This window comes from Theileria annulata, chromosome 3 (assembly GCF_000003225.4).
Source record: "Theileria annulata chromosome 3, complete sequence, *** SEQUENCING IN PROGRESS ***".
NCBI lineage: Eukaryota > Apicomplexa > Aconoidasida > Piroplasmida > Theileriidae > Theileria > Theileria annulata.
Genome location: NC_011100.1, coordinates 23,467 through 43,623, shown reverse-complemented (window position 1 = coordinate 43,623; position 20,157 = coordinate 23,467). Strand labels below are relative to the sequence as shown.

The 20,157-nt window shown below is 29.9% G+C and overlaps 4 protein-coding genes across 4 annotated transcripts, besides 28 other annotated features; 2 read left to right on the top strand and 2 right to left on the bottom strand.

The window, feature by feature from the left end:
• Nucleotides 1-857: 857 nt before the first annotated feature.
• Nucleotides 858-920: a sequence feature (Signal peptide predicted for TA02715 by SignalP 2.0 HMM (Signal peptide probability 0.937, signal anchor probability 0.063) with cleavage site probability 0.452 between residues 21 and 22).
• TA02715 (uncharacterized protein) lies at nt 858-3,611 on the top strand (the record flags this gene model as incomplete). Its single annotated transcript, XM_949638.1, has 1 exon — nt 858-3,611. One exon carries the CDS (start codon nt 858-860, stop codon nt 3,609-3,611), a length of 2,754 nt encoding a protein of 917 aa, XP_954731.1.
• Nucleotides 870-938: a sequence feature (1 probable transmembrane helix predicted for TA02715 by TMHMM2.0 at aa 5-27).
• A 751-nt stretch (nt 3,612-4,362) lies between the features above and the next one.
• Nucleotides 4,363-8,940, bottom strand: TA02720 (ABC protein, putative; the record flags this gene model as incomplete). The annotated part of the gene is made up of 1 exon (XM_949637.1): nt 4,363-8,940. The coding sequence occupies one exon, from the start codon at nt 8,938-8,940 to the stop codon at nt 4,363-4,365; it is 4,578 nt and encodes a 1,525-aa protein (XP_954730.1).
• Nucleotides 5,626-5,694: a sequence feature (12 probable transmembrane helices predicted for TA02720 by TMHMM2.0 at aa 140-162, 175-197, 273-292, 299-318, 328-350, 401-423, 438-460, 838-860, 901-923, 959-981, 996-1018 and 1083-1105).
• Nucleotides 5,887-5,955: a sequence feature (12 probable transmembrane helices predicted for TA02720 by TMHMM2.0 at aa 140-162, 175-197, 273-292, 299-318, 328-350, 401-423, 438-460, 838-860, 901-923, 959-981, 996-1018 and 1083-1105).
• Nucleotides 5,998-6,066: a sequence feature (12 probable transmembrane helices predicted for TA02720 by TMHMM2.0 at aa 140-162, 175-197, 273-292, 299-318, 328-350, 401-423, 438-460, 838-860, 901-923, 959-981, 996-1018 and 1083-1105).
• Nucleotides 6,172-6,240: a sequence feature (12 probable transmembrane helices predicted for TA02720 by TMHMM2.0 at aa 140-162, 175-197, 273-292, 299-318, 328-350, 401-423, 438-460, 838-860, 901-923, 959-981, 996-1018 and 1083-1105).
• Nucleotides 6,361-6,429: a sequence feature (12 probable transmembrane helices predicted for TA02720 by TMHMM2.0 at aa 140-162, 175-197, 273-292, 299-318, 328-350, 401-423, 438-460, 838-860, 901-923, 959-981, 996-1018 and 1083-1105).
• Nucleotides 7,561-7,629: a sequence feature (12 probable transmembrane helices predicted for TA02720 by TMHMM2.0 at aa 140-162, 175-197, 273-292, 299-318, 328-350, 401-423, 438-460, 838-860, 901-923, 959-981, 996-1018 and 1083-1105).
• Nucleotides 7,672-7,740: a sequence feature (12 probable transmembrane helices predicted for TA02720 by TMHMM2.0 at aa 140-162, 175-197, 273-292, 299-318, 328-350, 401-423, 438-460, 838-860, 901-923, 959-981, 996-1018 and 1083-1105).
• Nucleotides 7,891-7,959: a sequence feature (12 probable transmembrane helices predicted for TA02720 by TMHMM2.0 at aa 140-162, 175-197, 273-292, 299-318, 328-350, 401-423, 438-460, 838-860, 901-923, 959-981, 996-1018 and 1083-1105).
• Nucleotides 7,987-8,046: a sequence feature (12 probable transmembrane helices predicted for TA02720 by TMHMM2.0 at aa 140-162, 175-197, 273-292, 299-318, 328-350, 401-423, 438-460, 838-860, 901-923, 959-981, 996-1018 and 1083-1105).
• Nucleotides 8,065-8,124: a sequence feature (12 probable transmembrane helices predicted for TA02720 by TMHMM2.0 at aa 140-162, 175-197, 273-292, 299-318, 328-350, 401-423, 438-460, 838-860, 901-923, 959-981, 996-1018 and 1083-1105).
• Nucleotides 8,350-8,418: a sequence feature (12 probable transmembrane helices predicted for TA02720 by TMHMM2.0 at aa 140-162, 175-197, 273-292, 299-318, 328-350, 401-423, 438-460, 838-860, 901-923, 959-981, 996-1018 and 1083-1105).
• Nucleotides 8,455-8,523: a sequence feature (12 probable transmembrane helices predicted for TA02720 by TMHMM2.0 at aa 140-162, 175-197, 273-292, 299-318, 328-350, 401-423, 438-460, 838-860, 901-923, 959-981, 996-1018 and 1083-1105).
• A 2,180-nt stretch (nt 8,941-11,120) lies between the features above and the next one.
• Nucleotides 11,121-11,186: a sequence feature (Signal peptide predicted for TA02725 by SignalP 2.0 HMM (Signal peptide probability 0.846, signal anchor probability 0.115) with cleavage site probability 0.569 between residues 22 and 23).
• Nucleotides 11,121-14,057, top strand: TA02725 (uncharacterized protein; the record flags this gene model as incomplete). The annotated part of the gene is made up of 2 exons (XM_949636.1): nt 11,121-12,397; nt 12,437-14,057. The coding sequence occupies 2 exons, from the start codon at nt 11,121-11,123 to the stop codon at nt 14,055-14,057; spliced, it is 2,898 nt and encodes a 965-aa protein (XP_954729.1).
• Nucleotides 11,139-11,207: a sequence feature (1 probable transmembrane helix predicted for TA02725 by TMHMM2.0 at aa 7-29).
• Nucleotides 14,058-14,522: 465 nt separating the features above from the next.
• Nucleotides 14,523-19,097, bottom strand: TA02730 (ABC transporter, putative; the record flags this gene model as incomplete). Its single annotated transcript, XM_949635.1, has 2 exons — nt 14,523-14,908; nt 15,008-19,097. The coding sequence occupies 2 exons, from the start codon at nt 19,095-19,097 to the stop codon at nt 14,523-14,525; spliced, it is 4,476 nt and encodes a 1,491-aa protein (XP_954728.1).
• Nucleotides 15,783-15,851: a sequence feature (12 probable transmembrane helices predicted for TA02730 by TMHMM2.0 at aa 140-162, 175-197, 273-292, 299-318, 328-350, 401-423, 438-460, 838-860, 901-923, 959-981, 996-1018 and 1083-1105).
• Nucleotides 16,044-16,112: a sequence feature (12 probable transmembrane helices predicted for TA02730 by TMHMM2.0 at aa 140-162, 175-197, 273-292, 299-318, 328-350, 401-423, 438-460, 838-860, 901-923, 959-981, 996-1018 and 1083-1105).
• Nucleotides 16,155-16,223: a sequence feature (12 probable transmembrane helices predicted for TA02730 by TMHMM2.0 at aa 140-162, 175-197, 273-292, 299-318, 328-350, 401-423, 438-460, 838-860, 901-923, 959-981, 996-1018 and 1083-1105).
• Nucleotides 16,329-16,397: a sequence feature (12 probable transmembrane helices predicted for TA02730 by TMHMM2.0 at aa 140-162, 175-197, 273-292, 299-318, 328-350, 401-423, 438-460, 838-860, 901-923, 959-981, 996-1018 and 1083-1105).
• Nucleotides 16,518-16,586: a sequence feature (12 probable transmembrane helices predicted for TA02730 by TMHMM2.0 at aa 140-162, 175-197, 273-292, 299-318, 328-350, 401-423, 438-460, 838-860, 901-923, 959-981, 996-1018 and 1083-1105).
• Nucleotides 17,718-17,786: a sequence feature (12 probable transmembrane helices predicted for TA02730 by TMHMM2.0 at aa 140-162, 175-197, 273-292, 299-318, 328-350, 401-423, 438-460, 838-860, 901-923, 959-981, 996-1018 and 1083-1105).
• Nucleotides 17,829-17,897: a sequence feature (12 probable transmembrane helices predicted for TA02730 by TMHMM2.0 at aa 140-162, 175-197, 273-292, 299-318, 328-350, 401-423, 438-460, 838-860, 901-923, 959-981, 996-1018 and 1083-1105).
• Nucleotides 18,048-18,116: a sequence feature (12 probable transmembrane helices predicted for TA02730 by TMHMM2.0 at aa 140-162, 175-197, 273-292, 299-318, 328-350, 401-423, 438-460, 838-860, 901-923, 959-981, 996-1018 and 1083-1105).
• Nucleotides 18,144-18,203: a sequence feature (12 probable transmembrane helices predicted for TA02730 by TMHMM2.0 at aa 140-162, 175-197, 273-292, 299-318, 328-350, 401-423, 438-460, 838-860, 901-923, 959-981, 996-1018 and 1083-1105).
• Nucleotides 18,222-18,281: a sequence feature (12 probable transmembrane helices predicted for TA02730 by TMHMM2.0 at aa 140-162, 175-197, 273-292, 299-318, 328-350, 401-423, 438-460, 838-860, 901-923, 959-981, 996-1018 and 1083-1105).
• Nucleotides 18,507-18,575: a sequence feature (12 probable transmembrane helices predicted for TA02730 by TMHMM2.0 at aa 140-162, 175-197, 273-292, 299-318, 328-350, 401-423, 438-460, 838-860, 901-923, 959-981, 996-1018 and 1083-1105).
• Nucleotides 18,612-18,680: a sequence feature (12 probable transmembrane helices predicted for TA02730 by TMHMM2.0 at aa 140-162, 175-197, 273-292, 299-318, 328-350, 401-423, 438-460, 838-860, 901-923, 959-981, 996-1018 and 1083-1105).
• Nucleotides 19,098-20,157: the final 1,060 nt, after the last annotated feature.

Genomic DNA, 20,157 nt, shown 5'->3' with positions numbered 1-20,157 from the left:
CATGTAAAATGTTCCTTTAGAACGTTATGTTTTATTTCTGAATCTTTTGAATTTTTTAAAGTATTTAGAATTTATGACCTTTGTTTTAAATTTTGAGAACTTCAGTTCATGGAACTGGTTCTGCAAATATCACTCAGATACCGTATTTCTCCGCTTTATAAATTTAATCCTTACAATTTAAATTTAATTTTCTTACATTTATATATAAGTTAGTATATAGGTGTTTATAGATAATTTCGAATCCGTCAGTTAGTGTGTAGTTAAATAACTAAGCATTTAGATATTAGGATCGCATAAAAAGATAACACCTTAAAGAAAGTATGAATTTGCAATGTGTAGATTGCGTGAACAAATCAAAAATGCTTACAGATGAAAAGGAATCGGGTAGGGGAGAACTAAGTAAAATAAGCACCAAAATACAAAGTAAAACATGATAATTGAAGATAAAAGATTATAAAATAAAAATAGATCAGTATAAAGAGGTAAACATAAAGGAAACAAAGAGTAAAAATAAAAAAAATGAGGAATTAATAAGTAAAAATGAAAGTAAAGAGGTGAGGAACAGGTTAAACTAAAATAATTTTAAATTTTTTAACAAAATAACTAATTATTATCAAAAGAGTAATATTAAAATCAATAGAAGGAAGAAATATCTAAACGAATAGAATAAATTGACAGGACTGCGCAGAATGAGTGATAATAATCCCCACAATAAGAAGAATTTGAGTAAAAACAGGGATAATAGTATAGTTTCTGTGTTGGAAGGAAGCTGTTTTCATCTGTAGACACCCGTTTCTCATTATATTTTGGGACATCAATTCTTCTACTATCACTAATCAATCTTCTTGAGACCGTAAATGAATAAGCTTTGGGTTGCTTTAACTCTTGTACTTGTATTTGCTGTAGCATTAACAATTGCTTTGACTTTGACATTTGTCTATAAGGGCAGGAAAAAGGAAGATAAAGAAGACAAAGAGGAAAAAGTCAAGAAAGTAGTTTGGAAATTCAAAGTAGAAGAACTTGATTCTGTTTTGAAACCAAGTGAGAATGTTCTTGAATTTGATCTTAATGGAAATTCCGATCAGACTCTCGGTAAATATAAATTGACCTTAAAACCTGTTTCTCATACCTTTGATAAAACTGAGTTGAGTGGTCGTGCATTTACTTCGGAGCCAGAAATGAGATTAAAAGGCTTCTCAGGTGATGTCAGTGAAGTTTCATTTGATAAAGTAGTCCTATGTTCTGGTTTTACTACCTTTCTTAAGGATGATAAAGTTGACTTTGTTAGTTTGTGGCATAGTGGAGATTTTCACCACTATTCTACCAAGGGAGAACTATTATCTAAAGGTCCATTCCCTTTCGCTGCTGGTGACCCATCTAAGAGTCCTGATAAGCTTGATTTGCCCAAAGGTAAAGATTTAGAGCCTACCAAGCCTCCAGTCATTCCTCCAGTACCTAAGGAACCTGAACCTACCACACCTAAGGAACCTGAACCTACCACACCTAAGGAACCAGAACCTACCACACCTAAGAAAGAAGAAGAAAAGGAAAAGGATGAGAAAAAACCTTACGAGAAGTTTATTCGACTTGAAGATATTGTTGATGGAGATGCTGTCATTGATTTATCTCTTTACACTTTCGCTACTCAAGAAAAACCATATGAATATGAAGTGAATAAAGTTACGGTTAAAATTTCCCTAGCTAATGAAGTTGGACAATTTAAATCATTTGTATACGAACGTAAAGATGGAAAAATATTTAAGCCAGTTCTATCTTTTGATGGAACATATGTCAAGCTTCCAGATTCTTCTGTAAAACAACTTAGATCTTTTTTAAACGAGCGTGGTGAACCACTCGTTGTAACTTATCTAGATAGTGATCGTAATCGTAAATCTTGGGCTCACAAAGGTAAAAATGAATGGGAATTAAGGTTTGAGATTTTAACCGAGGGTTTACTTGAACATTTTGCGGCCTTTTTAGATGGTTCAACAATTTTGGATGTCTCTGTCAAATCAGGATCATATGACGGTGGATTATATACGGTTCAGGTTTCTGAAACTACTCATGTTGAAAGGAAATACCAAGATTTTAGATCATTTACTCACAAATTTTATGATGTCTCGGGAACTGGTACAAATGTTAAATCTAAAGTTTACAAATATAAACTCAGAAGTTTAGAATTAGTTGGATTGTCACTTAAACCTGAAGTTGATCGTGTTGTTGTTTATTTCTCAAAATTTGATGAAGAACTTGTTAAACCATTCATGATAACCCTTTTCGTCGAACTTGCCGAACTTAACTATGTATACACAATTGATAATACCTATTCCCTCGAAACTGACAATGAAAAGATTTTACCTAAACTTGAATTATTTGCTTCTAGGTTTACTCATTTTGCAAGTATCGACCCAACAAAACGTGAAACATATAGCCCATCAATTTTTGAATCTTCTATTTATTTATATTCTAAAGTTGTTGTAGAATGTCAAAATCATAACCCATCTAAACAATTCGTAAAATGCGTCCACACATTAGAATCTCAAAGTCAGCGTGTTCCATTTACTGTATCATCTGTTAGAAAATTTTTTCTTAGTCCCCCCGATACCAAAGTAACAAGCGTTGAAGTATTTCACGTTCGTAGTGATAAACCCGGCCTTTTACTCAGATTTATATCTTCCTCTGAACCTGTCACTTATCTGCTCAAGGATGGACAATATAATAGAAGTTCTTTTGATGATAAAGAATTAACAGAAATGCTCAGATTTGCTTCCTACACTGAAGCCAACTACATAAATGTTGATTTTTATAACTACTCAGCTTATTGTTATAATGGTACTTTTCATGAACCAAAACATCCATCAAAGACCGTAATTGTCAAATCCGAAAATCACAAACTACTCCAACACGTAATGAAGGTAGAACACACATTGGAAAAGAAATCTGGTGTCAAAGATTTGTTTAAAGTTTTCGAAACAAATGGATTTTTAGCTGACTTGCCAGATGAAAAGTTTAAAAGTGTAGATGTGTATTTTTCATTCCGTGTTGCAAATCATGCACTTATGGTTGTTTTCTTTTCTGAAACAAGTCATTTCGTTTATACTTGGAATGGTCGACAATATGTTCACGAAAAAAATTTAAAATTATATAATTTAGCAACAAGACTTAAAACTTTGTTATACAAAGTGTTTGAAGTTCTTTATCTTGATTTGACACCTACTGGGCAATTCAGTATCAAATATGTGGATTCAGAAAACAAAGTTGAGGATGTCAAAGTTGAAGTTAAAGATCTCGGTGATTTCGCGGATCCAATTAGTGGTTCAACTGATTCAACTATTAAAAAAAATCTCTATACTCTACCAAAGTGCACTGAAATAAGGTTAATAGACGGTAGCTTTTATGCACTAAAAAGTTCTGAATCCCATTTTTTTACTGCTTTGGTTTTTCATTGGACTCATAATAGTGTTAAAAAGCCAGTATTTTTAACAATATCCACTGATAAAAAAATTGTTTATTTGAGATTAACCAAATCAGTAAAAAAATGGGAAGAATACCACCATGGATATGAAATTATGAAATTTTTACCAGAAGCAATAAGAGCCGCATCAAGCTAAGATGATAACAACATTCACTCTTCATTTATAAAGTCTTTCCCCCGAAATCATCTGCCATTTAAAATTTTATGAAGTATCAATGTTCTTTATTAAAGTTTATAAATCGAATATAAAATGAAGTGGAGTTAAACTTTTAGTTGATGACTAATCTAATTTAATGGATCAGTAAAATACATCTCCTAATTACCTTAAATATTAGTTAGTCATTTCAGCCAAACCTTAACAAATTGAATAACAGAATGGTTAAATTTAATTACTATTGTGCTGCACATTATTATTAGTTAGGTAATCCTCCTTGTTCAGTTTTCTCAAAGTGATGTATAAGTGATAGTCTGAAATTGAATTGAATAATTGTTTATAAAATTAACATCAAGTAGAAATTAATTAGAAGATTGAATATAAATATAATGTTTTGTCCCCATCCATGATTCTATATATAAACAGAGCTGAGTAACAGTTCAACATATTTACAAATTTTTCAAATAATAATCCATATATGTTTAATTAATTTACAAATATGTACTTTCCATATTTTATTTAATATATATATTTAAATCATAAAATAATAAATTTATACACATCTTAAAATTCACTTGACACCTTAGGATCATCTCAGTTTAAATGTCATTTTTAAAACTAGTAACAAATAATGAACTCTAATCTTTTGAAAATTAAAGAACATATATATTTATTTATTAGACTTAAAATTAATAACTCAATGCCATCAGGCATTAAATATTACTGCATTAGGTTAGTTTGAATATTTGTTGACAATCTCCTCTATGATGTTTGAGATCGATTCATTTTTGGATACTTCCGAGGCCTTACATGTCTTTATAAGTTTACCATTATGCATTACCCAAACTGATGTACAAGATTTAAGGACGTTTGCATAATGTGCTGTAACAAAACATGTACAATGTTTGAAATATTTGTCCAATAGCTCGTAGATTGGTATGCCAATATCTTGAACCTCAGATCCGTCTTCTGAACAATTATCAGATGGAGGTTCATCAATGATTAACATCCTATATAGATGTCTGCATAATACTAGTTTGGCAAACCAAAGTGTTCTTAGCTGAGTTACAGATAACATAGTACCTACTGAGCTAAGGTCATCTAACGTCATTGTACTTTCTTCAGATAAAGGCTCCTTAGCATTGTTAGAGGATTCTCCTTGGTGATTGGTCTTTAATTTTAGGGGTTTAGGAGCAATCACAGTATCTAATTCTCTTCCACCATGGAGGTTATTAACAAACTCAAGGAGATCACATTTATGGAGAGCGTCATTAATTTCATCATCACTAAATAGTCTCCTTGGATCCAAGAACCTTCTGATAGTCCAACCCTTGAAAACAAATGGAAGTTGAGGTAGAACACCAATAATGTGCCTAATGGCACTCTTGGGAATATCTTGTAAATCTCTGCCATCCAGCAATACTTGACCAGATCTATGCCTTGCGGTATTTTGCAGAACAGATAATAGAGTTGTCTTACCAGCTCCAGTTCTTCCAATGATACCAATAATATCAGACCTAGATGTTGACGCATTTATATTATTGAGGATAAGACCTTCCTTATTCATCTGAGATGTGGTATATACACAAAGATCCTTCAGAACTATACCATTATGTTCTGATGGAAGATATTTGCAAATATCAATAATGTTGAATTTTGGCCTAAACATAATCCTCTTTATTAAGTTGGGTTTAGTTTCTTTGAATTCAAGTGCTCTTTTCTTTAGTAGCATCTTTTTATTCACTTGGTCCTCAAGTTTGCTAGAATTAACAACTATATCCTCTTCGTGAACATTACGGAACTTATCAAATACACACTTGGTGCCAGGTGGAATAAAGCACTGGAATCTTCGAACTGAACACATGAAAACTTGTAACCTAGCGAAACAAAAGGAACAATTGTTGAATGATTTAATAACACTGCTACTCAGTGATAGACCTAATCCAAAGTAACCAACATTCATTTTGTAGTTTGTAAACTTATCAATTATCATCATAACCGCCAGGAATAGAGCGGTTGTAACTGAGAATAGCCAATTGAACAAAACTGAAGTCCAACTTGCTAAGGTAAAAGCCAAAAATCTACACCTAAACTTATAGTCTGTTGGTTCAATCAGATCGTTAAGTAATTCCCATTCCTTTTTAAAACTTCTGTAAATGGGTGATCCCAGTATAGCATTTTCACAAGCTGTGTTAATATGTGATAAAGACTCTAAATCTCCAAGATGTTGATTCCTCGAAGCTATAACATATTTTGATACAATAAATTCAAAGGCAATAATCAAAGATACAAAAATAAATGGAACTGATAGGGGAATTGTATAGAATAAGGTTCCAATGGCTATGGCTGTCTGAATGAAAGATAACGAGGCAGATGATATCATCTCTCCAACATATTCATCGATGAAATAGATGTCAGCTGAAAAATATGTTATTATTTGGTTAATTTGTTTCTTGATTTTGATTACTGATGAACTATTCTTAAACACTGAAGAGAGACAATATTCATGAATTCTTCTTGATGCCACTAGACAAGATACAGTAAATAACAGTATTGATACTAATGAAAATGACATAATAACTGATACAATTACCAGTATTGTATTCAGGGCAGAATTGGTGTGTGATTTAATTTCTGACATGTCAACTAAGAGACCATTATTGAAGTCTTTGGTTTTATTGGATATGTAATCTGAGAGGTTGGTTGCGAGAACAAACTTGGAATTGTCCATAACGCTTGATGAAATTGTTAATAGAATAAAAAGGACTAAAGTGAAACCAGATGCTTTGAAATATAGTAGGTATGGATTAATTTTATCTTTAGAATGATTTTCTTCAATAATGGAGTTTAATGAACGTTCATATTTGGATTTTGTAACAAGACGACGTCCAAGTCTGGTGTTAGATACTGAATAACATAGTTTCATCAAATCCTTAGTGAAGAAGTTAAGCTTATAAGGACCTGATGGTGGTGTGATATATTCAAAACCGTTCAGTGTTTTTTTCTCCCTAAAGAAATCTGACAAATAAGAGTGGAAATACAGTGATTTATTATCAATCTGGTATATGGGAATTTTGTGATATTCAGTTAATTTTTCTGATGAGACACATTTATCAAGCAAAGTTATTGATGATGAAAGAATAACAGCTAAGTCATCCTTAACAAGCAATCCAGTCTTAGAATTGAACAAATTGTTGAAAACAGTTCTAGAAACATAAGGATCCAAAACATTAAATGGCCCATCAAGGCACATCAAGAACGAACATTGACTATTATAATCCTTGTTAACTTTACTAAATATAAGATAGGCATAGATTGCTCTGGCCATTTCAATCCTAACTCTCTGACCACCACTGAGTGAATGAGCATTATCTGAGACCACCCTCAAGTCACCCTTCTCCCAAGATAATATATCAGATTCCAGTTCAAGCCCCTTGATGACTGAGTTATATATATCCTCATCAAATCTATATCCAAATGTTATGTTTGATCTAATGGTTCCTTGTTGAAGCCATATATATTCAGAAGCATAAAATATAGGCATTGATGTATGGAGAGGAACTACAGCCATACAACCACTGACCAGTGTCATTTCACCAAGAACTGATTTGATGAAGTTAGATTTACCACAACCTTGAGAACCTGTAATTATTGCAATTTCACCCCTCTTAAGCTGGAAGTTAACATTCTTCAAATAAACCTCATTATTCTTATTAGCAAAATCCTTCCTGTTGTTAACCCATGAGAAAGAGGCATCCTTATATAAAACTACTACATCCTTGTCAATCTCATTAGTTACATCTGGAACTTCGCTTGACATCTTTGTAGAACCTGTGAACTTGTTATCACTAATGTAAAAGTTAGGAGAACAGGCTTGAACGTATTTCTTAGCCCTAATAAATGATACGTAAGAGCAAGCTATATTTCTAAATCCATGAGAGAACAAGAACATTGAATTGATAATCCTGAAAAATATGTAAAATGTAGACAAGAAGCCAGCAGTATCAATTTCAGTAATAACTTCTGCATCACTAACTGATTTCACAAAATATCTCATCAAGACATAGAATGATAAGTTTGTACAAATTACGTATAATGACTTATTGAATATGGTTAAGAACATTCTTGCCAAAATTAACATTAGTTCACTATTCCTTGTCTTAGTAATAATATTAATGGCAACATCATCATAAAGTAACTTTTTGATCAGAGGTAACTCAGATATAATTTCATCAGACTGCCTTATCCTGTCATCTCTTATGGCAAAAATGAAATTTAACAAATAAGTATTTATGATCTCAACGATGATCATCAAAAATGTGAAAAATATTCCAACTAAGAACAAGACCCATAAATTGGCCCTAATCTGTAATGAAATTAATATTATTCCATAAATGAAATTTGACAAGAAGTTGACAATTGGTACTGAAGATTCTAAAAACATTCCAATGTAAAATGAATCAAAGTAAACAAGAGTAAATATGAGTGGAGTAATATCTTTGTTTTGGTATCTTCTTGCAGGACAGTATAATGGGTTTTTAGAACAATTGGAATCAGGGGAACAACTGTGTAGGACACTGTTACAAACATTCAAGGAGTTTGATCCATTTACATTGTTATTAAAGTTGCGTCTATAACAGAATGAATGTTGGAACAAACTTATGGCAACTGAGTACTCCCATGTAAGCCTTAATCTGTTTAGATAATAGGTGAAGTTCTCGATTAGTAGTCCATCTAGAATTTGTAAACCTATTATAGCAAATAGAAACAAAAATATTTTCACGAGAGTAAACGACTTAGTGTTCAATGTGTCAAGTAAATGTTTAATCAAGATTGCAATGCTCATACTAAACAAATTAGTAACAAGAATGCCAAGTAGACCAAACAAAGCTTGTTTTCCAAATGATAATAGTAAGGCCCGCATTAGAACCGACTTAACAGGTTTTACATCACTGCCCTTAAATTTGGAAAATTCACATGACTCCAGACTAAGTAGGCCATCGCTGAGGTGTTTTGAAAAAATTGGTTGCCAACGTAGAACCTGATCAGCAACAGGAAGTGGATGTAACTTATATGGCTCTACATATTGTTTGGAAACATAATATGCCCATTTAGTTACCCAGTGAAAGAAAAAGTATTTCAAAACACTGCTGGAGTCATAATATTTAAATTTTTTACCACGGTATGGATCCTTGAAGTAAACCTTGGAGTATGATTCACTTTCCCAGTAATGATGAGTTGAATCATATTTACTATTCACAGAACTCTTAAAATCATTACACAATTCAGAGATGTTACGATGTTTGACCATTCAAATATGTATGTGAAACAATATAATTTAAATATTTAAGAGTGAGATATTAATGCGATAGATGTGATAGTTGAGAGTTAATGTGATTATTGCGATAGATGTGATATGTGATTATTGCGATAGATGTGATATGTGATTATTGCGATAGATGTGATATGTGATTATTGCGATAGATGTGTTATTGCGATAGATGAGATTATTGCGATAGATGAGATTATTGCGATAGGTGCGATGTTATTAAAATTAAACATTAGCCATAATTAGTTGGTAATGTTTTAGATATCCCGAAATTAAAGTAATCATTGAAGTGAGAATGATAAATTTATAATCCAGTATTTTTAGAAACAGTATCCTAATTTTGAAATTTAAGGAATAAAGAAAGTGTAATGTATTATCAGTGAGAAGGTATCAAATAATGTATTCTGAGATATTATAAAAATTATAGCATGTTAGTTAATATGAAATTATATATTGTTAGAATAATTGTTAATATCGTGTATTAAATTAAACAATAAAAATATGTAAAAAATAAACTAATAATAAAGAATAATGAAGATCCCAATAGTGAAAATCTAAATATATGTGAATGCATTAAAATTAACTTAATAAAATAATCATAACCCTTAAACAAGATTTTATAATAGATTTTTATATAATTAAAATGATTTAAACTAATTTTATATCTAATATTTACGTTATACAGTACCATACTAATCCACTTATTCTAACCTAAGTAGCAATAACTTATATTAAAATTAATTAATAAGTCAATCAACATAACAAAAATAAATTCTTTTTGAAAAAAATAATTTGATTTAATAGTCCCCTAATTACATATACTTATTCGTAAAATGCATTTTTATTCATTTTATTGACTGGTTTGATGCTATTAGAAATATGAATATAATCCTCAAGAATCTGAATATGAAGTTGATAAGGATGGTTTGAAGGACAAGTATGTATTACGTTTAGGCAAAAAACCATTCAGAATTATGGAATTTAGTTCAAAAACAAAAACCATTCTTGTTATGGTTGGAATTTTCCTCCTATTCTTAATAACTGTATGTCTCATTATATTCATCAAATAGTTTTAAATGCTAAATCGGCATTGATAAGATATTAACTATTTGCAAAATGAATCACAAATTTAAGTTTTATCCAAATAATTTAACAACATCTAATTTCTTAAACTACAATGAATTGCCAAAACCTTATGTATTATTTATTAAATAAAATGATATATTTTTACAGAATAGAGATAAAAATAACATAAAATTCTAATATAATTACCAAGGTAATCCACTTTAAATCAGTTCATCTCCGATTAAATAGTAAATATTTTAAATATTTCCTCCGATGGTGCTTTATTTCATTAAAGAAATATTTGACTGTTGAATTAATATAAAGCTAATAATTATAACATAAATTGGTTTTATTTTTATTTATCTGAATATATTGATACTTGATCTTTAAATTTTTGAGGTTAACAAGGACAAGGTAGGATAAAATCACCAGATATTAACTCCTAGCCATTTTGTTATTGTTTAATCACAAAACAATATGGTGAGTTTAAATTTATTCAGTTAAATTTTCGGGTTCTGATAATATTCATGGGAATATATTATATTTTAGAAGAGTTCCAATGGGAAACATATCACCAGTCATAATTTGAACCATCTTAATACTCTTAATCTAGCTATAAATTTATATATTATTATTATATAATACCATAATGATGGATCTACCTAATCTAGGTAAAAATATACATACTAAATATATATTTAATTAATACACTTATTATTAATGTTGATAAAAACCAACTCCTAACTACAAAATTCGATGATATTTATTTAATGCCGATAATAGTTCATTAGTATCATTAAAAAATAACCCTTGGAAATATAATCTCAATCTAAAGGTAAATTATTAATAAAGTGAAAAAACATATAAATGTAAATTTTTATACATTATTTGGAGAGATATATTTAATATCGAAATTCATTGTAGGGTCATACTAAAGCTATTTAGAAATGCAATTCATAGTAATAAGGATAAAATCAATAGAGTATGTACATAAGTATTTTATAATTTATATATTAACAAATACGAGTTTAGCTCTATAATTAACAATAAAAAGGTATACATAAATATACAATGGTGTATATGAATTTTTAATTTCCATGAAAAATACATACACATTTTTCTTATATTTGGGTATTGGTTTATTTGTGCTGAGTTCTAATTGTTTTGAATTAGATATTGGACAAATAAGTAAATATCGTAAAGGAGGAAATGAGATAAATGTTTACAAAGATGACTCTGATAATTTTTACAAGCATCAACCTGTTGAACCTTTCTTGTTAAAGGAATTGTACTATGATGATGAAGTAATATATTTTGATCCTCTTCTAACTTCTGATCAACTTTTGATCTCTGCCTCTGTTCTTTGGGTATTGGATAATCCAACAGTAATCCACTTAAATCTTGAAAAATCAACAATTATGCTATTGAATGAAAACAAATCATCACTAAGTGTAGAAGCTATATTTTCAGGTAAAAACATTTCTAATATAAATCATAAATTTCATCCTGGTTCCGATAATGCTGTTGATGTAGATATAAAACAAACTCAAAACTACACTAGTAATTCGTTGAATGTTTCTGTTAATCAACTTCATTTATCAGGAAATGGTCTAGAAATTTTTGTATTAAGGTATTATGACCTTGGTTCATACAAATTAAATAAACTTAAGTATGGAAATGATGTTCTGAAGACTGTAACTGAAACATCCACACCTAACAAAGAGGTCATTCTAGAGGTTCCTAACAAAGAACAGGTATATGGAGTATATGTTTACAGTTATAATGACTTTCCTCTAATGATTGAGTTGGTGTATACTTACAATAAAAGGCTGTATTATGGTAATTGTAATGTAAGAAAGTGGTATAAATTACTTATGGTACCTCTAAATGATCCATCATATTATGAAAATCTACTTAACAAGCTTAATTATTACGCCTGCAGGAATGGATTCAAGATTACTATAGATGCTAATATTAAAACACAAAAGGACCAGGATTACTATAATATTGATAATTATTGTCTTGGACCTAATGGAGTAGAACGTATTAAAAATAGATTAGATTTAAAGCTTATAAAACATGGTCAAAATTACTCATGTAATATACATAAAGCTTTGAATGATAGAAAATTCTTTACGGATAATTTATATTATGGTAATTCAATTTTTGAACTGAAGAATTTACCAAAAAAGATAGATTGTATAAGAGTCTATCGAATAAAAGATACTAAACCATGCTTAATTACTATTGTAAGCAAAAATTCTATTTTGTATTATAAACTTGAGGGTGATACTTGGAAACACTTTAATACTGATGAGAATCTTACAGATATAAATAACGAATTTAATGAAAAAATAAATGTACTTTTGTATGAGTAAGTTATAAATATTCTATAGCCATAATAATTATTTAGGTTTGATCCTGATAAAGAACTTCTTGAGGAGAATCTAATAGATCACAAATGGAAGAAGGAACCCAAACTAAAACTTAATGAAGATATTGTTAAATTGTTACCAGACATTGTTACAATAAAAGTTCAAGGTAATGAAACCTATGAAATGCCAACGTTGAAGTATGACAATATTCAGTTGAAATCGAAAATATTGAAAAGGTTTCAATTTGATATATATAGTTATATGGATGGTAAACAAAAAACTGGTCTAATTATTAATGGTGATCTGGAAACTAAGATAGTTGTTGAGACAAAACCATTTCGTGCCTTGATAGGCATCTATTATGATGGAAGACCTATTATTGAATTCGAAAAGGAAGATGTGTTAATTCATAAAGCAATTTATTTTTATAAGAACAATCATGATATGGATGTTTACCTGTATACCAACAGTTTGTATGTTTACCATTTCAGAAATAACTACTACAAGTATGATTATAGATGGGAACTAGTGTCCAAAGAACCTGTAACACTAGCAGATTCCCATAAAACAAACCAGAATTTGAAAAATTATTTCGAACAAGTTAAAAGACTTAATACAGCGGATACTCAAAAGCCCAAAGAAATTAAAGTAACTAATGTAGAAATAGAATTGATGACCTATGAAGAAGTAACGATACTGACGCGTAATTACGTAAAGGAGAAAATTGAAACAATAAACAGAGATTATAAAAAAGGAATAACGACAGGAACCAGAATTGATGTATCCAAATTTCAAGATTCTTCAACTACCAAAGAATCTGGTTCTTACAGCCTAGTGGAATATCAAGGCAAAACTCTTGTAGATTTAAATAACAGATATTATCATTTTGTAAAGCTCATAGAATACAGTAAGGAAGATAATAAATTGAATCTGTATTTATATACCAACACACTCTATGTATTTAGATTTCAAAAGAAACCAAATGATGAGTGGAAGTTTATAATACTTCAACCTGTAATGTGTCTTTATAAGAATGTTAGTGAATCTTTGAAACCTTACTTTACCAAAATGAATGAGATTAATAATTTTGACTACAATGTTAATATATATGAGGAGGTTGTAAATTTACTTCCACTAGGAGCTGAAATAAGAACGAAGAAAAATAGGAAGTATGTTATTTATAGCATTAAACAAACATTACCATTATTAAAAGAAAATAAAATTAAAAAAATAAGTTTCGATGTTTATTATGATTACAGTGATAATTACTGGGATTATAATCTATATAAATATGTTAAATCCATGAATTTAACAAAAGTAGGATATTATGATTCAGAGGCTGAAGTTATTGGAAATCATGTAATTAATAATATTAAATGGTATTCATATGATATTTTAAAGGTTAGTGCTGAGGATAAGTCAAATTTTCTTATAGTTGAATATTTTCAAACACAAGGAATAGACAATATATACGCATACTCCAACACATTGTATGAATATCATGCTACCAGACATGACAGATATTATTATGATAAATGGAAAATGTCAAAAAAACGAGTAGAAATAGTTAATAAAGAAACATTAACTGAAAAAGATTTAAGAGACCTGAAAAAATATTATAAATTAACAATAAAGCTTAAGGGATTTGATTTTGTATAATATAAAATATAACATGAATATTTGTTAAGTAATAAAGGTTAAAATAATTTCTTAATATAAATCACATGAAACAGTACACATTTAAAGATGAATAGAGATATATAGTTATATCAATAATTAAACTCAATCACAAATTATAAAGTATGATTCAGATTTAATTAAGCATAAGTATTAAATAATATTCCCCATGAATAGGATTCTTAATATAATGGAATATATTTTATAATATGTTTAATTAATTTAAATATATGTATATTCTCTATTTGATTTAATCATGCTGACTATTCGACATATTTTACAAATTCACTTGACACCTTAGGATCATCTCAGTTTAAATGACATTTTTAAAACTTGTAATAAATAATGAACTCTAATCTTTTAAAAATTAAAGAACATATATATTTATTTATTAGACTTAAAATTAATAACACAATGCCATTAGGCGTTAAATATTACTGCATTAGGTTAGTTTGAATATTTGTTGACCATCTCCTCTATGATGTTTGATATCGATTCATTTTTGGATACTTCTGAGGCCTTACAAGTTTTTATAAGTTTACCATTATGCATTACCCAAACTGATGTACAAGATTTAAGAACGTTTGCATAATGTGCAATAACAAAACATGTACAATGTTTGAAATATTTGTCCAATAATTCGTAGATGGGTATTCCAATATCTTGAACCTCAGAACCGTCTTCTGAACAATTATCAGATGGAGGTTCATCAATGATTAACATCCTATATAGATGTCTGCATAATACTAGTTTGGCAAACCAAAGTGTTCTTAGCTGAGTTATAGATAACATAGTACCTACTGAGCTAAGGTCATCTAACGTCACTGAACTTTCTTCAGAGAAAGCTTTAGCATTGTTAGAGGATTCAGATTTGTCTTTGGTCTTTTATTTTAGGGGTTTAGGAGCAATTATAGTATCTAATTTTCTTCCACCGTGAAGGTTATTAACAAACTCAAGGAGACCACATTTATGGAGAGCGTCATTAATCTCATCATCTGTAAATAGTCTCCTTGGATCCAAGAACCTTCTAATAGTCCAACCTTTGAAAACAAATGGAAGCTGAGGTAGAACACCAATAATGTGCCTAATGACACTCTTGGGAATATCTTTCAAATCTCTGCCATCCAGCAGGACTTGACCAGATCTATGCCTTGCGGTATTTTGCAGAACAGATAATAGAGTTGTCTTACCAGCTCCAGTTCTGCCAATGATACCAATAATATCTGACCTAGATGTTGTGGCATTTATATTATTGAGGATAAGACCTTCCTTATTCATCTCAGATGTGGTATATACACAAAGATCCTTCAATACTATACCATTATGCTCTGATGGAAGATATTTGCAAATATCAATAATGTTAATTTTTGGCCTAAACATCATCCTCTTTATTAAATTGGGTTTTGTATCTTTGAATTCAAGTGCTCTTTTCTTCAGTAACATCTTCTTATCCACTTGGTCCTCAAGTTTGCTAGAATTAATAACTATATCCTCTTCGTGAACATTACGGAACTTATCAAATACACACTTGGTGCCAGGTGGAATAAAGCACTGGAATCTTCGAACTGAACACATGAAAACTTGTAACCTAGCGAAACATAAGGAACAATTGTTGAATGATTTAATAACACTGCTACTCAGTGATAGACCTAATCCAAAGTAACCAACGTTCATTTTGAATTCGGTAAACTTATCAATTATCATCATAACCGCCAGGAATAGAGCGGTTGTAACTGAGAATAGCCAATTGAACAAAACTGAAGTCCAACTTGCTAAGGTAAAAGCCAAAAATCTACACCTAAACTTATAGTCTGTTGGTTCAATCAGATCGTTAAGTAATTCCCATTCCTTTTTAAAACTTCTGTAAATGGGTGATCCCAGTATAGCATTTTCACAAGCTGTGTTAATATGTGATAAAGACTCTAAATCTCCAAGATGTTGATTCCTCGAAGCTATAACATATTTTGATACAATGAATTCAAAGGCAATAATCAAAGATACAAAAATAAATGGAACTGATAAGGGAATTGTATAGAATAAGGTTCCAATGGCTATGGCTGTCTGAATGAAAGACAACGAGGCAGATGATATCATCTCTCCAACATATTCATCGATGAAATAAATATCAGCTGAAAAATAAGTTATGATTTGGTTAATTTGTTTCTTGATTTTGATTACTGATGAACTATTCTTAAACACTGAGTTGAGACAATATTCATGAATTCTTCTTGATGCCACTAGACAAGATACAGTAAATAACAGTATTGATACTAATGAAAATGACGTAATAACTGATACAATTACCAGTATTGTATTCAGGGCAGAATTGGTGTGTGATTTAATTTCTGACATGTCAACTAAGAGACCATTATTGAAGTCTTTGGTTTTATTGGATATATAATCTGAGAGGTTGGTTGCGAGAACAAATTTAGAATTGTCCATAACGCTTGATGCAACTGTTAATAGAATAAAAAGGACTAATGTAAAACCAGATGCTTTGAAATATACTAGGTATGGATTAATTTTATCTTTAGAATGATTTTCTTCAATAATGGAGTTTAATGAACGTTCATATTTGGATTTTGTAACAAGACGACGTCCAAGTCTGGTGTTAGATACTGAATAACATAGTTTCATCAAATCCTTAGTGAAGAAATTAAGCTTGTAAGGACCTGATGGTGGTGTGATATATTCAAAATCGCTTTGTGTTTTTTTGTCCCTAAAGAAATCTGACAAATAAGAGTGGAAATACAGTGATTTATTATCAATCTGGTATATGGGAATTTTGTGATATTCAGTTAATTTTTCTGATGAGATACACTTATCAAGCAAAGTTATTGATGATGAAAGAATAACAGCTAAGTCATCCTTAACAAGCAATCCAGTCTTAGAATTGAACAAATTGTTGAAAACAGTTCTAGAAACATAAGGATCCAAAACATTAAATGGTCCGTCAAGGCACATCAGGAATGAACATTGACTATTATAATCCTTGTTAACTTTACTAAATATAAGATAGGCATAGATTGCTCTGGCCATTTCAATCCTAACTCTCTGACCACCACTGAGTGAATGAGCATTATCTGAAACAACCCTCAAGTCACCCTTCTCCCATGATGATATATCAGATTCCAGTTCAAGCCCCTTGATGACTGAGTTATAAATATCCTCATCAAATCTATATCCAAACGTTATGTTTGATCTAATAGTTCCTTGTTGAAGCCATATATATTCAGAAGCATAAAATATAGGCATTGATGTATGGAGAGGAACTACAGCCATACAACCACTGACCAGTGTCATCTCACCCAGTACTGATTTGATGAAGTTAGATTTACCACAACCTTGAGTACCCGTAATTATTGCAATTTCACCCCTCTTAAGCTGGAAGTTAACATTCTTCAAATAAACCTCATTATTCTTGTTGACAAGATCCTTCCTGTTATTGACCCATGAGAAAGAAGCATCCTTATATAAAACTACTACATCCTTGTCAATCTCATTAGTTACATCTGGAACTTCGCTTGACATCTTTGTAGAACCTGTGAACTTGTTATCACTAATGTAAAAGTTAGGAGAACAGGCTTGAACGTATTTCTTAGCCCTAATAAATGATACGTAAGAGCAAGCTATATTTCTAAATCCATGAGAGAACAAGAACATTGAATTGATAATCCTGAAAAATATGTAAAATGTAGACAAGAAGCCAGCAGTATCAATTTCAGTAATAACTTCTGCATCACTAACTGATTTCACAAAATATCTCATCAAGACATAGAATGATAAGTTTGTACAAATTACGTATAATGACTTATTGAATATGGTTAAGAACATTCTTGCCAAAATTAACATTAGTTCACTATTCCTTGTCTTAGTAATAATGTTAATGGCAACATCATCATAAAGTAACTTTTTGATCAGAGGTAACTCAGATATAATTTCATCAGACTGCCTTATCCTGTCATCTCTTATGGCAAAAATGAAATTTAACAAATAAGTATTTATGATCTCAACAATGATCATCAAAAATGTGAAAAATATTCCAACTAAGAACAAGACCCATAAATTGGCCCTAATCTGTAATGAAATTAATATTATTCCATAAATGAAATTTGACAAGAAGTTGACAATTGGTACTGAAGATTCTAAAAACATTCCAATGTAAAATGAATCAAAGTAAACAAGAGTAAATATGAGTGGAGTAATATCTTTGTTTTGGTATCTTCTTGCAGGACAGTATAATGGGTTTTTAGAACAATTGGAATCAGGGGAACAACTGTGTAGGACACTGTTACAAACATTCAAGGAGTTTGATCCATTTACATTGTTATTAAAGTTGCGTCTATAACAGAATGAATGTTGGAACAAACTTATGGCAACTGAGTACTCCCATGTAAGCCTTAATCTGTTTAGATAATAGGTGAAGTTCTCGATTAGTAGTCCATCTAGAATTTGTAAACCTATTATAGCAAATAGAAACAAAAATATTTTCACGAGAGTAAACGACTTAGTGTTCAATGTGTCAAGTAAATGTTTAATCAAGATTGCAATGCTCATACTAAACAAATTAGTAACAAGAATGCCAAGTAGACCAAACAAAGCTTGTTTTCCAAATGATAATAGTAAGGCCCGCATTAGAACCGACTTAACAGGTTTTACATCACTGCCCTTAAATTTGGAAAATTCACATGACTCCAGACTAAGTAGGCCATCGCTGAGGTGTTTTGAAAAAATTGGTTGCCAACGTAGAACCTGATCAGCAACAGGAAGTGGATGTAACTTATATGGCTCTACATATTGTTTGGAAACATAATATGCCCATTTAGTTACCCAGTGAAAGAAAAAGTATTTCAAAACACTGCTGGAGTCATAATATTTAAATTTTTTACCACGGTATGGATCCTTGAAGTAAACCTTGGAGTATGATTCACTTTCCCAGTAATGATGAGTTGAATCATACTTACTATTCACAGAACTCTTAAAATCATTACACAATTCAGAGATGTTACGATGTTTGACCATTCAAATATGTATGTGAAACAATATAATTTAAATATTTAGGAGTGAGATATTAATGCGATAAATGCGATAGTTGAGAGTTGATGTGATAATTGCGATAGATGTGATATGTGATTATTGCGATAGATGTGATATGTGATTATTGCGATAGATGTGATATGTGATTATTGCGATAGATGTGTTATTGCGATAGATGAGATTATTGCGATAGATGAGATTATTGCGATAGGTGCGATGTTATTAAAATTAAACATTAGCCATAATTGGTTGGTAATGTTTTAGATATCCCGAAATTAAAGTAATCATTGAAGTGAGAATGATAAATTTATAATCCAGTATTTTTAGAAACAGTATCCTAAATTTGAAATTTAAAGAATAAAGAAAGTGTAATGTATTATCAGTGAGAAGGTATCAAATAATGTATTCTGAAATATTAAAAAAATTATAGCATGTTAGTTAATGTGAAATTCGATTATATATAATTATATTTGACTTTATTTTTGTCATAAACATAAGTAATTTTGCTTATAATTGTTAGGATATAAATATAATTTTTTATTCCCCATTCAGGATAATCATTTGGGTTAAATGCATTGTATTTATTAAATTTCAAATTCATATATTTGTTATTATAAAATAATTTTATATACAAATCTGTTTATTAATTATTATCCTTTTTTAATTTACCTTATGTTATTCAATTTTCCTTTTTACTCATTTATTTAAAATATTCTTTTGATCACAGTTCCTAATATTTTAATACATCTCTTAAATTTTCATTATTTATTATATAACAAATTTATTCAAACCCCTCCATATAGTTTTCATAACTTGTACGTAAATTATTAGTATATAGATGTTAATCTATGTTTAATATTAGATAATATTGGAAATAATTTTTTTTTATTTCTTAATAAATTTAATGATTAGACAATGGTTCTTTACTAATTCCCAAAAGTTTTGTTGTTAAAAATTATGAAAAATAACTTGAATTAATTATTTACAACTTTCAACTTAATATATATTGATTTATAATGTCTCTAACATTAAATGGTTACATAAA